This window comes from Ornithodoros turicata, unplaced genomic scaffold, assembly GCF_037126465.1.
Source record: "Ornithodoros turicata isolate Travis unplaced genomic scaffold, ASM3712646v1 Chromosome22, whole genome shotgun sequence".
NCBI classification, from domain to species: Eukaryota; Metazoa; Arthropoda; class Arachnida; order Ixodida; family Argasidae; genus Ornithodoros; species Ornithodoros turicata.
In genome coordinates, this window is record NW_026999340.1 from 1691078 (window position 1) to 1703057 (window position 11980).

General features: G+C 45.4%; 1 protein-coding gene and 1 long non-coding RNA gene across 2 annotated transcripts; both read left to right on the plus strand.

The window, feature by feature from the left end:
• Positions 1–648: 648 nt before the first annotated feature.
• On the plus strand, positions 649–1222 carry LOC135373234 (uncharacterized). Its single transcript, XR_010416369.1, has 3 exons — positions 649–825; positions 892–966; positions 1104–1222. It is a non-coding gene; the product is annotated as an uncharacterized LOC135373234 (long non-coding RNA).
• Positions 1223–7034: 5812 nt separating this feature from the next.
• On the plus strand, positions 7035–10934 carry LOC135373230 (uncharacterized protein K02A2.6-like). The gene has a single exon (XM_064606464.1). It carries the CDS (start codon positions 7035–7037, stop codon positions 10932–10934), a length of 3900 nt encoding a protein of 1299 aa, XP_064462534.1.
• The last annotated feature ends 1046 nt before the right edge of the window (positions 10935–11980 follow it).

Here is an 11980-nt window from a genome sequence, read left to right on the forward strand (position 1 = left end):
TCCTCATATACGTTTCTCGCAAATCAGTTTCAACTTAGGCTCATCCGCCGATATCTAACTGAAAATAATACGTTTTGTCGCCGGTGTTAGGCCTAGTGAACACGGCAATCTTATATTTAATAGCTGGATTTCATGGATATAAACATTCTTGCCTCTTATATTCCAACTATTCATGTAGATTTGTTTAAAAATCATACCGACAGCAGAATGTGTCCCAGCAGGTGGTTCTGCCGGCAGCGGTACAACGACGGAAGCAGACGACAATTCCCAACGTGCCTTACGCTCCCTAGGTGGCGCTCATCAAATTTGCACCAACATTCCACTACTTTTGCAGATTGCGAGAGGTATCCATTTCAATCCCATCCAATCCACTTGCCACCCAAAATGGCGCTGCCCATGTTGGATATGGGGACAAATAGTGAGGATACGTTGATTGATAGCGCCTCATATTTCAGAACTCTATTGGTCGCAAAGCTGAAAAAGTGGGTGGAGCTTCTGGTATAGGCATGACCCATTAAGCCAGACTCCCTTTTAATATACGGCTCTGACGACGACTAACATAGCGCGCCCCCTGTACTCGTAGCAGGCCTGATCCTGAATGTGTTCCTGTACATACGCATATGACAACGCCATTATTATTTTGTCGTTCGGTGTGGTTCCGTTTGTTGGCAATTATGTGTCGTGTATTCAATATGAGAACGAATCGGAAAAGTATGTCGTCGAGCAGGACTCCACCGTGAACTTCCACCAAATAGATGACTTCAACAAACAAAAGTTGTACGGTACTTTTTGGAATGCGACGAGGCGGCACATCTTACACGACAGGTAAGACGGTTTTGAGAGCTCACTTTCATCAAGTTTTGTTACTTCTTCATCGTAAAATCATTCCAGAAACAAGGCAGGATGAATGATTGACGCCGAAGCAGACGTAAAATGGGTGACAAACGACGTGCAGAAGAAAAAAAGGTATGAACCGGCACTTGTATCGGCCACGAAGATTTATTCTCTGTGCTACTGACTGATTAGAAGTGAATCGCTATCACGCGTCGCACGACATGCACCAGTACGCGCTGATCGAAACATGTCCTCTTTGCGGTTTTTAGGCAAGGCAGGGCAAACTAGCGAGAAGCACTGCACGAAGGCATGCAGAAAAAAAATAGTTTCTATCCCTGGATTCCGCGAAAATCAGTTTACGGAGCACACGAACGTTCGAAAGGTAGAAGAAGACGTGGAACATTTACAGAGAGAAGTCTGGCGAAACTTAACCGTATGCTCCAAAAGGCCATCGCTTCGAAGCTTTTCCAAAGTGGTAAGCAGAACCTTGCGTATGTATGCTAGCTGCGCCAAGTTTGTTTATGAATATTTATGTATGTTCATGTATTATCTTCATGATTTATATTTCAAGTTTATTTATGAATGCATATGTGGTTTCTGTTCATAAGTGATTTTTATGATGCAGCTTTCGTGTATACCATGTTGCACTTACTGGTGGAACGACGTTATTGGGCACATTGTGTGGCTGCATATTTTTAAAAATCAGGATTGGTTGCTTGTCAGAAAACTTAAAAAATTCAAAAATAGCTTTCAACAATAAATTTACTTGCACTAAAGGTACATACATGCACTACGTCATACTATTGCTCCACTTCAGCAGGTGCTGTTGATCAAATATGGCTCTCTTGCTGTCTCACTTTTCTTCTTACTAGCAATAAATAATGAAGTCACGAATGAGAAAGCTCCTGGCATGTTTGCGCAAGTCAGTTGCAGTGTCATTTCTGCTAAATGTGGCGCGTAATAATCCACTGCAATATTTTTATAGTAAATGTCTGAGGGAAAACGACATGGTCACAAACACTTATTGTAAAGACTTTTGTGCAGTAGGATGCATATCACACTGAAGTTCACCTGTTTTTTTCAGTAATAGATGCTTGAGAGTTTTATATATTCTTACGAGTAATACTTCAAAAGCACGAATGTTCAGTGTTTCAGAACTCGACAGAAAAGATGTTCCTTACAAGTAGTTTGACGGGTTATGTTGATATACCAGCGAGGGTCGTATCAAAAGAGGCTAAAACATTACGTGTGGTATCTAGAAGTCCAATGGTTCTTTCTATTCACTAGAGACTATTTTGACAGGTTCTGCTAAGACCTGTTTGAGCACCTCTGCACTCCCAGTACCTCCAGGAGCCCTGACGAAAACCACACTGCCTGTGACATGCAGTAAGTTGTCCTGCTGCATGCCCTAAGCAAATTGCACAGTATGCATAACTCACATATAAGTATCTGTTTTGACATGTCACTATACCATCTTGTGTTAATAATCTGAAGTGGGACGTGGTCTGCAGTAAAAAAAAATAAGAAACCGTGGACACAGTTGCTCTTGAGCTGCTCAGTGTTTCACTACGCATCTGTTGTAACATGCCACTCTGTTCCTCATGAGGTGGAAATCACAAAGTAGGTGGTGTTAAGAAAGCTTGATAGCTGTGCTCCGTGTGCCCTCAATTTTTACATCTTATCTCTCTGGTACACTGAACTTTTTGGTCTTAATACATGGGGTAGCAGGCAAATTTTGTTGCAAGTAATCTGTGTGTTCAGGGAAGGAGTCTCATATATGTGGCCTTAATTTACATCTTTTGAACTCAAATGAAAGCATCTGTATCAACATCTCGTTTAAACACAGAAGTCAAGATTTACACCCATGCAGAAAGACAGTTCTGGTTTTCAGCTGAGCGTTCTTGAACACTTCTCGCCACTGCCACACCATGTGTGAACCCCTACTGATTTTTTAGATACATGAACCGGAACTTAGTAATAACTAAAAAAAATCACTGTGGATCCTCGTTTCTTTTAATCTTTTCAATGCAATAGCTCTTACTAAACGTCTCCTTTGCTATCGCATAGGTGCTAAATCAGGTGAAATAAAATTCACTAGTTCCATATTTATCGATACAATGAACCTATGCATATGAGCAACACAGTGGTCAGATCACGGGAGAACATCCAGGGATGCTAACCGAGAATAAAACCCTTCCATAAAGATAAAAATGGCTAGGAAGCAAGCGAGCTGGTGGAGATGATGCGTGATGTAAAACCCCGAGACTCGGGGGGGGGGGGGGGGGGGGTCTTACATCATGCATCTTCCATGATGTCAGCATTTAAAAAAAAAATTCAGCTGGGGAATTTCTGGATAACACCATGTATATATGATGGCCACTCATATGTCTTGTTTTTTCTTTCAGCAACCCTTTCGTAGTTCTTACAAGAAAAGCGGTGTGTTGGAAAAGACGCACCAAAACGTCGCACACAGTATCGCACTTAAGCGTGCTGAAATATGAGACGTTAAAACAGTAACATATGATTCGAGTGTCCTCATATTTTTACTAATTTGCTGTATCGTCGAGCATCTCGCTTTTTTTTTCCTACTTTGCACGCACAGAATGAGGTCGAAAGATATTATAATATGACACTTGTACTGTCATAATAAATGCTGTCATATAATGATACTTATGTCACCCTTTTTCTTTTGTACAGGTTAGAGGAGGCCCCAAACATTCTGCTGAAAGTTAAGACACATAAATAATAAACAGATACATGTGCACTACTTCATACACAGGTCTTGTATGTTTGCATGCAGTTATACATAGTTGGTGAGAGAGGTGGGGAGAGGGGTATGGGAATTTATGCCAAGCATAAATACAGCAAATTATTAATGTGAAATTAGATAATTTATTCCACACGAAAAACAAAATCATGAAACAAAAGTTGGTCCATTTCGCTTTTACTTGTGCAATGATGTGTGGTACGATCCCATTAATGGAAAAAGCGAGTGTCTACAGTGATGCACAAGCTATTTCTGCGCTCGCTTTTTGGGCTTGTAAATTTTGAAAAGCGTATTCACATGCATCCCATGAAATTCACATGCATCTGTTGTTGAAAATGACAGGAGCTGTACTGCCGAGGTTGTGTGACATGTATTGGTAGATGGTAGTCTTACGTGGTCGTACGCGATTCTTGCAAACACGTACCATGACAATCCTGACAAAGTTCCGTTCAGCGTGAGAGGAGGGAGAAGGGGGCGGCCATGTGATGTCAGCAGACCATGACCAATCACGTCGTTGTATAGACTGCCCTCTGCGTGGAACATGCTAATGCTGCTCCCCACTCGAGGTCGCTGGTATGTGTAAATTCGTGACTGAGCACCAACGATCTCGTGAATCCCTATAAATGTCTTCGTGGACCCCATGTCAGAGCCACTGCGACAGGATGTATCCCAAGGAGCACAATGTACTGAAAGTCGAGTGCAGTAGGGGTGAACAGTGTGCGTCTTACCAATGTTCTTTAGTTTCAAGAGTCTGTTCAAGGCCTTCCACCTACCCGTCCACCCCTATTGCACTCGACTTCCAGTACATTGTGCTGCTTGGGATATGACACAAAAAAGCACATCAGACGACAGAACGACACAAAACAAACGACAAGGTCCTAGTATATAAGACAGCCTTGTTTGTTGCATTTTTCTGTTTTCTTTTTTTTTTTTCTGGGGGTGGTACTGTGGTGCTACTACGCATTGCGTTGTTTTGTAAGATTTGTAATATGAGGCCACTATATTCCGGTAAATGCTTTGCTGTGTGTCATGACTGGCGAATTCGTGTATCGACAAATATGAAAGAGAGCACAGAATACGGTTGTTGGATGCGTTTTTTTATTGCATGCGCGATTACCAGAAATAGAAGCTGCAGATATAACAATCTCTATCGGTCCATGCCTATTCATTTCATGATTCACTGATGATTCCTTTAACAAGCACAAATAAATCTACGCAATTAGCTCTCTTTGTTCTTCCGTAATCATGCATCCCAACTATGGAGAGAAAATGTAGGTGGAGCACATTTTACAGATTGATCTTGGTAAAGCCTCTCGGTGATGAAATATGGTGATGCATGACAGTGTTTTAATCTTATTCTGTGAGTTTTCACGTTCCTTCCGTTGGACATGCCTTAAGTGAGAAATTATTTATTGAAAGGTAGTTGATAACATTTTGATGCAAAAATGAGGTTGTGACGCATTCTGAGAATGCTGGAAATGGCTACTATCGCCACAAGAAATCTTTATTTTAATGTAAAGAAATATCATTCTTATGATATCCGTAGTATATCCACAGAATATTCACTGGGGGACATTTGTGACGTCCCATGGTGGATATACAGTGGACGTTGTGAGGATACACGTGACGTCTGTGACGTGTGAGACCAATTTGGGAGATCTGTGGGATATTGGTGGTTTGCTGGGATGATGTATGGTCAGATTTCGCATGACAACAAATGTCTAACGTGCAAGTGCACCGAAACGTGCGTGATGTTACGATTTTTGTCGACGCAGTCAACTTAAGACGCTCCAAGGCAAAACGCATACGGGTAACTATTCGGACTTGTCATAAAAGGTCGTAGCACAGCACCTTCGGCACAGGCCAATATACCACAGCAGCTTGAATGCCCATTTGAAATCCGCAACCACCAAAAACCTTAAGGCGACAACCAGCAAAACCAAAATATCTGTTCACCATTTTCCGACGATATCAGCATCGACATGCAGACCACTGGTCAAGGTTTACCAAGTATTATAATGGAAACACCAACGAAATACGCATACGTATATTAAAAGAGAAACAGGAAGAACTAGGAAGAACCAGAGTCGACCTCTGCACTTTAGGTTCGCGTAGCACACAGATCTGTGCAACCTGTTACAAAACAAAACGTACTTACGCAGTGTCGTACCGTCGCACGAAGCAATGGGAACCTGGTAGGAACACGGGCAGATATTAAAACGAGGAGAAACAGATACAGGACGGCGAGCAACAGACGATTAGAAGCATCAGAAAGAACCGCCACAACCATCAGAGAACAAAAGCAGGATTGGATTGGATTGGACAGGATTTTCAGGTTCGTGAACTCTATCTCAGGAACATAGTTACTGCTTTTTGTAAAATACATCACATTACCGATGAAGAAGGGAATCGGCAGCAGACTTAATGCCAAATTTTTCTGCGGGCTTTGGTGTTGATGTCAAATATCAAAATGGCGGAACTGCTGTGCTGTAGTCTGCTAACATGGCGGCAAATACAAATGGCGCCGAAGTGTGTTGTTGTTGTCGTTTTGTCGTTGTGATCAGCGAGAGTTGTGACCGAATTGGAGTTGTGCAACAGGAGTGACATTCTACGTACAACTCGCAGTACCAGCATTGTTAGCCCGCAGAGCCGGTCCCTTGTTCTTGTTGAAAACATGACAGACCTTTTGTATAACTGACCGCCGTCATAGATTGCACGACCAATAAAATAATATTCCAAACACTCAAGCCGACTGCGTGCCAAGAATTCTTGTGCCATGACGTGATTAGTATAAGTTAATTAATCAACAGTGGTAGGCCGATTTGTTACCAATCATTGTTTTGCCATGACGTGGCTACCAATCGCGGTTGGCCAACTTCTTACCGAGCGATGTCTTGCCATGGCGTGGCCAACGTTGTACCAACCTTGGTTGGCCCATTTGATATCAATGATTGTTGTGTCGGGATGGGGCCAACGTTGTATCGATGTTGGTTGGCCAATACATGGCTGGCCGAGCAATAGCCGATGCTTTGCCAAGCATTGCCCACCGCCCATTGCTTGCTTGGGAAAGCAATATCCCCCTTCCCCTGGGGAACCCTGAGCTCCCGCAGGAGAATATAAGTGTCAAATAAATTATGCGCTATAGATACTGACCGCATGTTTCATTCATATCAGCGACACAGGCTTCCATCGCGACTGACAAAAATGTGAAACTCAGAAGTAAAAGTGTGTCAACGCATGATTTACCGTCAACACCTCTCAACGTTTATCCCGTGATGAATTTGTCAGCAGAGTAATAGTGTGATAACGACGACGACGATGCCGGCAGTATTTAAGCCGTGGATGACGACAATAAAGTTGCCTTTTGGATTCAAGTCGCTGGCCGTGTATGACACGTTTCACATGGTGGCAGCGCCTTTCGAACATACACGTCATGGAGAACGCATCAGGTTCATCGCGGGTTGAAGAACCGAGCTACACTCCTACGTCCACCGCGCCGGTGGCTCCTGTCATGACGAGTCTACTTCCACCGCCCAAGCCGTTGGATATTTCCGGTGACATGTGGCAAGCATGGAAGACTTGGAGAGCAGAGTATGATCTCTTCGCCGTTGCAACCCACCTCACCCAACAACCTAGCAAGGTACAGGCAGCAACATTTTTGGTATGCATCGGTGACGTAGGGCGGCGGATCTTTGATACGTTCGTATTCGAAAATGAGGCCGACAAGCAGAACGTTGAGGTCGTTCGAACGAAGTTTGAGGCCTACATGAAGCCAACAGTCAACCTGACCTACCATGAATTTGTCTTTGGAAAACGGGACCAGAAGGAAGGCGAGAGGTTCGACGACTGGCTCACAGAACTCAGGACGCTGGCTCGGAACTGTGAGTTCGGCGAATTCGAACAAAGGATGCTGAAAAGCCGTATAATACTGGGAGTCAAAGACCAACAACTACAAAGAAAACTCATAAGCGATAATCCAAGCTTCACGAAGGTCCTCGAGTGCTGTCGAACCCAGGAGATGTCAAAAGAGCGCTTTATGGAAATACGCAAAGAGAAGGTGCCTGACGGGGCAGAAGTAAACGGTTTAGCAACTTGCACATCCTGCGGGAATTGTGGCTACAAGGAGCATCGCTCAGGGAACTGCCCAGCACTCGGAAAACAATGCAGCAAGTGCGGACTTCGAAACCACTTCGCCAAGGTCTGCCGCGGACCGCCATGGAGGACCCGGAAGCCACAGAAGAGGAATCCCAGGAAAGGGAAGAAGCTGAACGAGGTTCGCGTAGAGACATCTCAGAGTGAGAGCGACGAAGACTACCTGCTCTGTCACGTGTCGGTTGGCAGTGTCCAAGCAGATGACCGTTGGACGACGGAGATAAGCATCGAGCAGGACAAGTTACGCTGCAAGATGGACACAGGAGCAAATTGCTCAGTGATCCCTTTGAGGCTGGTGAAGATGATCACGACGAAGCACGTCATGAAGAGCCGTGCAGCACTGAAGACTTTCTTCGGGTTCAGTAAGCGAGCTGTTGGAAAGGTTGTCCTTGAAGTGTCGACACCGCGCAAAAGGGTTCTCGAAGATTTCTTCGTTGTGGATGAAGACGTACAGACAACGCTTAGTGGAAGCCTTTGCGAAAGGCTTGGTCTTCTCAACCGAGTCGGATCCCTCGGCGCACAGACACAGAATAACGCTGCTCAGTTTGACCCGGCCAAAATGTTTGAAGATGTCTTTATTGGTCTGGGGAAACTCAGGGGAGTCAGGTATCGGATGAAGTTGCGACCCGGATCACAAGGCATAGTACGGCCGGCACGAAAGGTTCCGCTAGCACTCAGGGATAAAGTGAAAGCTGAACTCCAAAGGATGGAGGCTGATGGAGTCATTGAGAGGGTCAACGAGCCCACCGACTGGTCCAGCTACATGGTGGTCGTCTCCAAACCAGGAAAGCTGAGGATCTGCATGGATCCGGTCGACCTTAACAAAGCCCTACGGCGGGAGCACTATCCCATGAAAACTCTGGAGGAGGTGGCATCCAAGCTGGCGGGAGCAAAAATTTTCTCCACGCTGGACGCATCGTCGGGATTCTGGCAGATTCCTCTCGATGAGGACAGCTCGAGAATATGCACCATGAGCACACCATATGGGCGGTACCGTTTCACACGAATGCCTTTCGGGATTTGTACCGCGCCTGAAGTCTTCCAGAAGGCCATGAATGATGTACTGGAAGGCCTCCCTCATGTTCAAGTCGTGATGGATGATATCCTGGTGTGGGGTACCGACAAGGAAGACCACGACCAAAACTTGCAACGTCTGCTCCAAAGATGCAGAGAAGTCAACCTGAAGTTAAATCTGAAGAAATGTCAGTTTTCAAGAACTGAAGTTAAATACCTCGGACACATACTCACGACGGAAGGGTTGAAAGTCGACCCAAACCGGGTTGAAGACATCAGCGCCATCGCACCGCCAAAGAACGTACATGAGCTCCGAACGTTTTTAGGAATGATTACCTACGTTTCAAGCTTCATTCCGAGACTTTCTCACCACACATCAGAGCTCCGAGAGCTCCTTAAAAAAGGCAATGCATGGGTATGGACTGAAGTGCACCAAACTGCCTTCGAGCATTTAAAGGAAGCTCTCACCAAGACGCCAGTTCTGGCTTACTACCAGCCTGGAAAGCAAATCACTCTATCTGTAGACGCCAGCCAGTACGGCATGGGGGCCGTTGTGATGCAAGAAGGAAAACCCCTAGCCTATTCATCAAGATCCTTCACAGGGGCACAAGAAAAATATGCACAAATCGAAAAAGAAATGCTTGCGATTGTACATGGCTGCAAGAAATTTCACCACTACATATTCGGACAACACACAGTCGTGGTAGAAACTGATCATAAGCCGCTGCAGGCCATCTTCGCAAAATCTCTGCATGAGTGTCCTCAACGCCTACAGCGCATGAGACTTTGTTTGCAAGCCTACTCATTGGACGTAAGGTACAGACCTGGCAAAGAACAGCTTCTGCCAGACGGCCTGTCAAGATTTCCAACAACAGAAGTCATGGACGAAACGGACGAGATGCTTCAAGTAAACACCCTACAGGAACTTCCCATTGCAGAAAGGAGACTGCAACTCATAAGGGAAGCTACAAAAACAGATGAACAGCTGCAGCTTCTTTCCAAGTACGCAAACTCTGGTTGGCCTGTACATCGAGGGCAGGTTCCCAGCCGGGCAGTCGAATTTTGGCCTCACAGAGAAGATATCCACATGGAAGATGGCATTGTTCTGCGCTCGGACAGGGTCGTCATTCCGTTTTCGATGAGGAAGTCTGTTCTCAAGCACCTGCACGCCGCGCACGTCGGTAAGGAAAAGATGAAAAGAAGAGCAAGATGCACCGTGTTTTGGCCAAAGTTGAACGATGCCATCGACAAAGTCTGCGACAACTGCGCCGAGTGTCAAGCAAACAAGCCGAGGAACAAGAAAATGCCAATGTTGTCTCATGAGATCCCGAGGTTGCCATGGGAGCGTGTTGGGCTGGACCTGTTCGCACACGGCCACAAGATGTACATAGTCATGGTTGATTTTTATTCATTCTACTTCGAGGTTCAGGAACTACAAACTGCAAACGCCCGCCAAATCAACAACTTCTGCATGAAAGTATTCGCCACCCATGGGCTGCCGGTAACTTTGGTGAGCGACAATGGTCCTCCGTTCAGCAGCTATGAGTTCAAGCAGTTCTTGGAACACCTCCAGATTCGTCATATTACAGCTAGCCCCTACCATCCGAGAAGTAACGGCATGGCGGAGCGTGCCGTGCAAGAGGCCAAGAAGCTTCTTCGTAGGACATCGACGGCTGAGGAGTTTTATTACGCACTCTTGGAGTGGCGTAACAGTCCACGCGACAGTGTCTTGAAGTCTCCGGTACAACGGCTGATGAGTCGCCAAACCCGAACCTTGGTACCCTGCGCTACGGAGCACTACAAGCCTGTTGTGGTTCCACCGGACACCGTGAGAGAAAGACTCAGCGAGATACGTCAACAGCAAAAGAAATTCTACGACCGAGGAACACGGCCGCTCCCTGAAGTGGAAAAGGGGTCAAGAGTGACCATCTACGACACGAATAAGAAAACGTGGTCTCCAGCCATCGTCGTAGGACATGCAACCAGCCCAAGATCATATGACGTTTCCACCCAAGATGGAGTTACCAGGACGAGGACCAGGGAGCATCTCAGAATGCAAGCACCCATGGATCATGTGGAGGCGGAAGACTCATCGGCTGGAGAAGTGCCAGCACCCCCACGCAGAACCACAAGGGCGAAGAAACAACCGAAACGCTACCCGGACTGATTTCTATTAGTGTCATTTTATACGTTTATTCTCACTTGGTTTCTTGTTTGAAGAAAGGGGGATGTCAGCAGAGTAATAGTGTGATAACGACGACGACGATGCCGGCAGTATTTAAGCCGTGGATGACGACAATAAAGTTGCCTTTTGGATTCAAGTCGCTGGCCGTGTATGACACGTTTCACAGAATTCAACACCTATTGTCCATACACACTCATGCTCACAGGTGGGTCAAGCGCTTGTTTTGTTTAACATTTTAACTTCTGCATGCCTTGCAGGTTCATGATATGACAATATCTGCACAACTGGTGGAACCAGCTGTTGAGTCATTCTGGAAATCTGAAGACAGCAATTTTGAATGGCCTGCTCATACAAGTTTGCAGATACAAAAAGCTCTTCTACTTTGCAGTGTTGCGCCCTCTGCTTCACCAGACCAGAAGAAGTACATCAAATTCAGTGCGTCATATTCAGAACTTCCGGTGCATCTCACAAAGTGGCCACAGATGTTCGCGTTACGCTTCTCACCACAAAAGCGGAGTGCCCAAGTGACAATTTATCTTGGAAACGTCGGCCAGAAGTGAACAAGATTGCTGCAGGGAACATCCTGCTGTCCTGCACAATCATTTTTAATGGGACCAGTGCAGCCAAGGTGTGAATTCATAGCGTCTTATGTTTTCACAGATTGAAATGATACCTTGTAGTATTTGCTGTTGACCAGGTTCCGTGGTTACTCGAGCTGATTAATATTAAAGTCACCTCAACAGACCTCACCTACAACACCTACCAGAAAGGTCGCAGGCTCCCTTGCGCGACACAGGTAGGATTATCAGAACTCACGGTCATGAGAGACTGAAACATCAAAATAATCTTACTCAAACACAAGATTTCGAATAGAGTCTGTCCTTCATTAGGCATGATACAGACGCACATGGTACAGATATTTATACTGATGTACATTAGAGAAAGGGAACAAAGAAGGTAGTGAGGATGAAATCCAAATTCTTGTTAGAAAGTACTGAGGGCACGAAAAAATAATACAAAACAAGGCA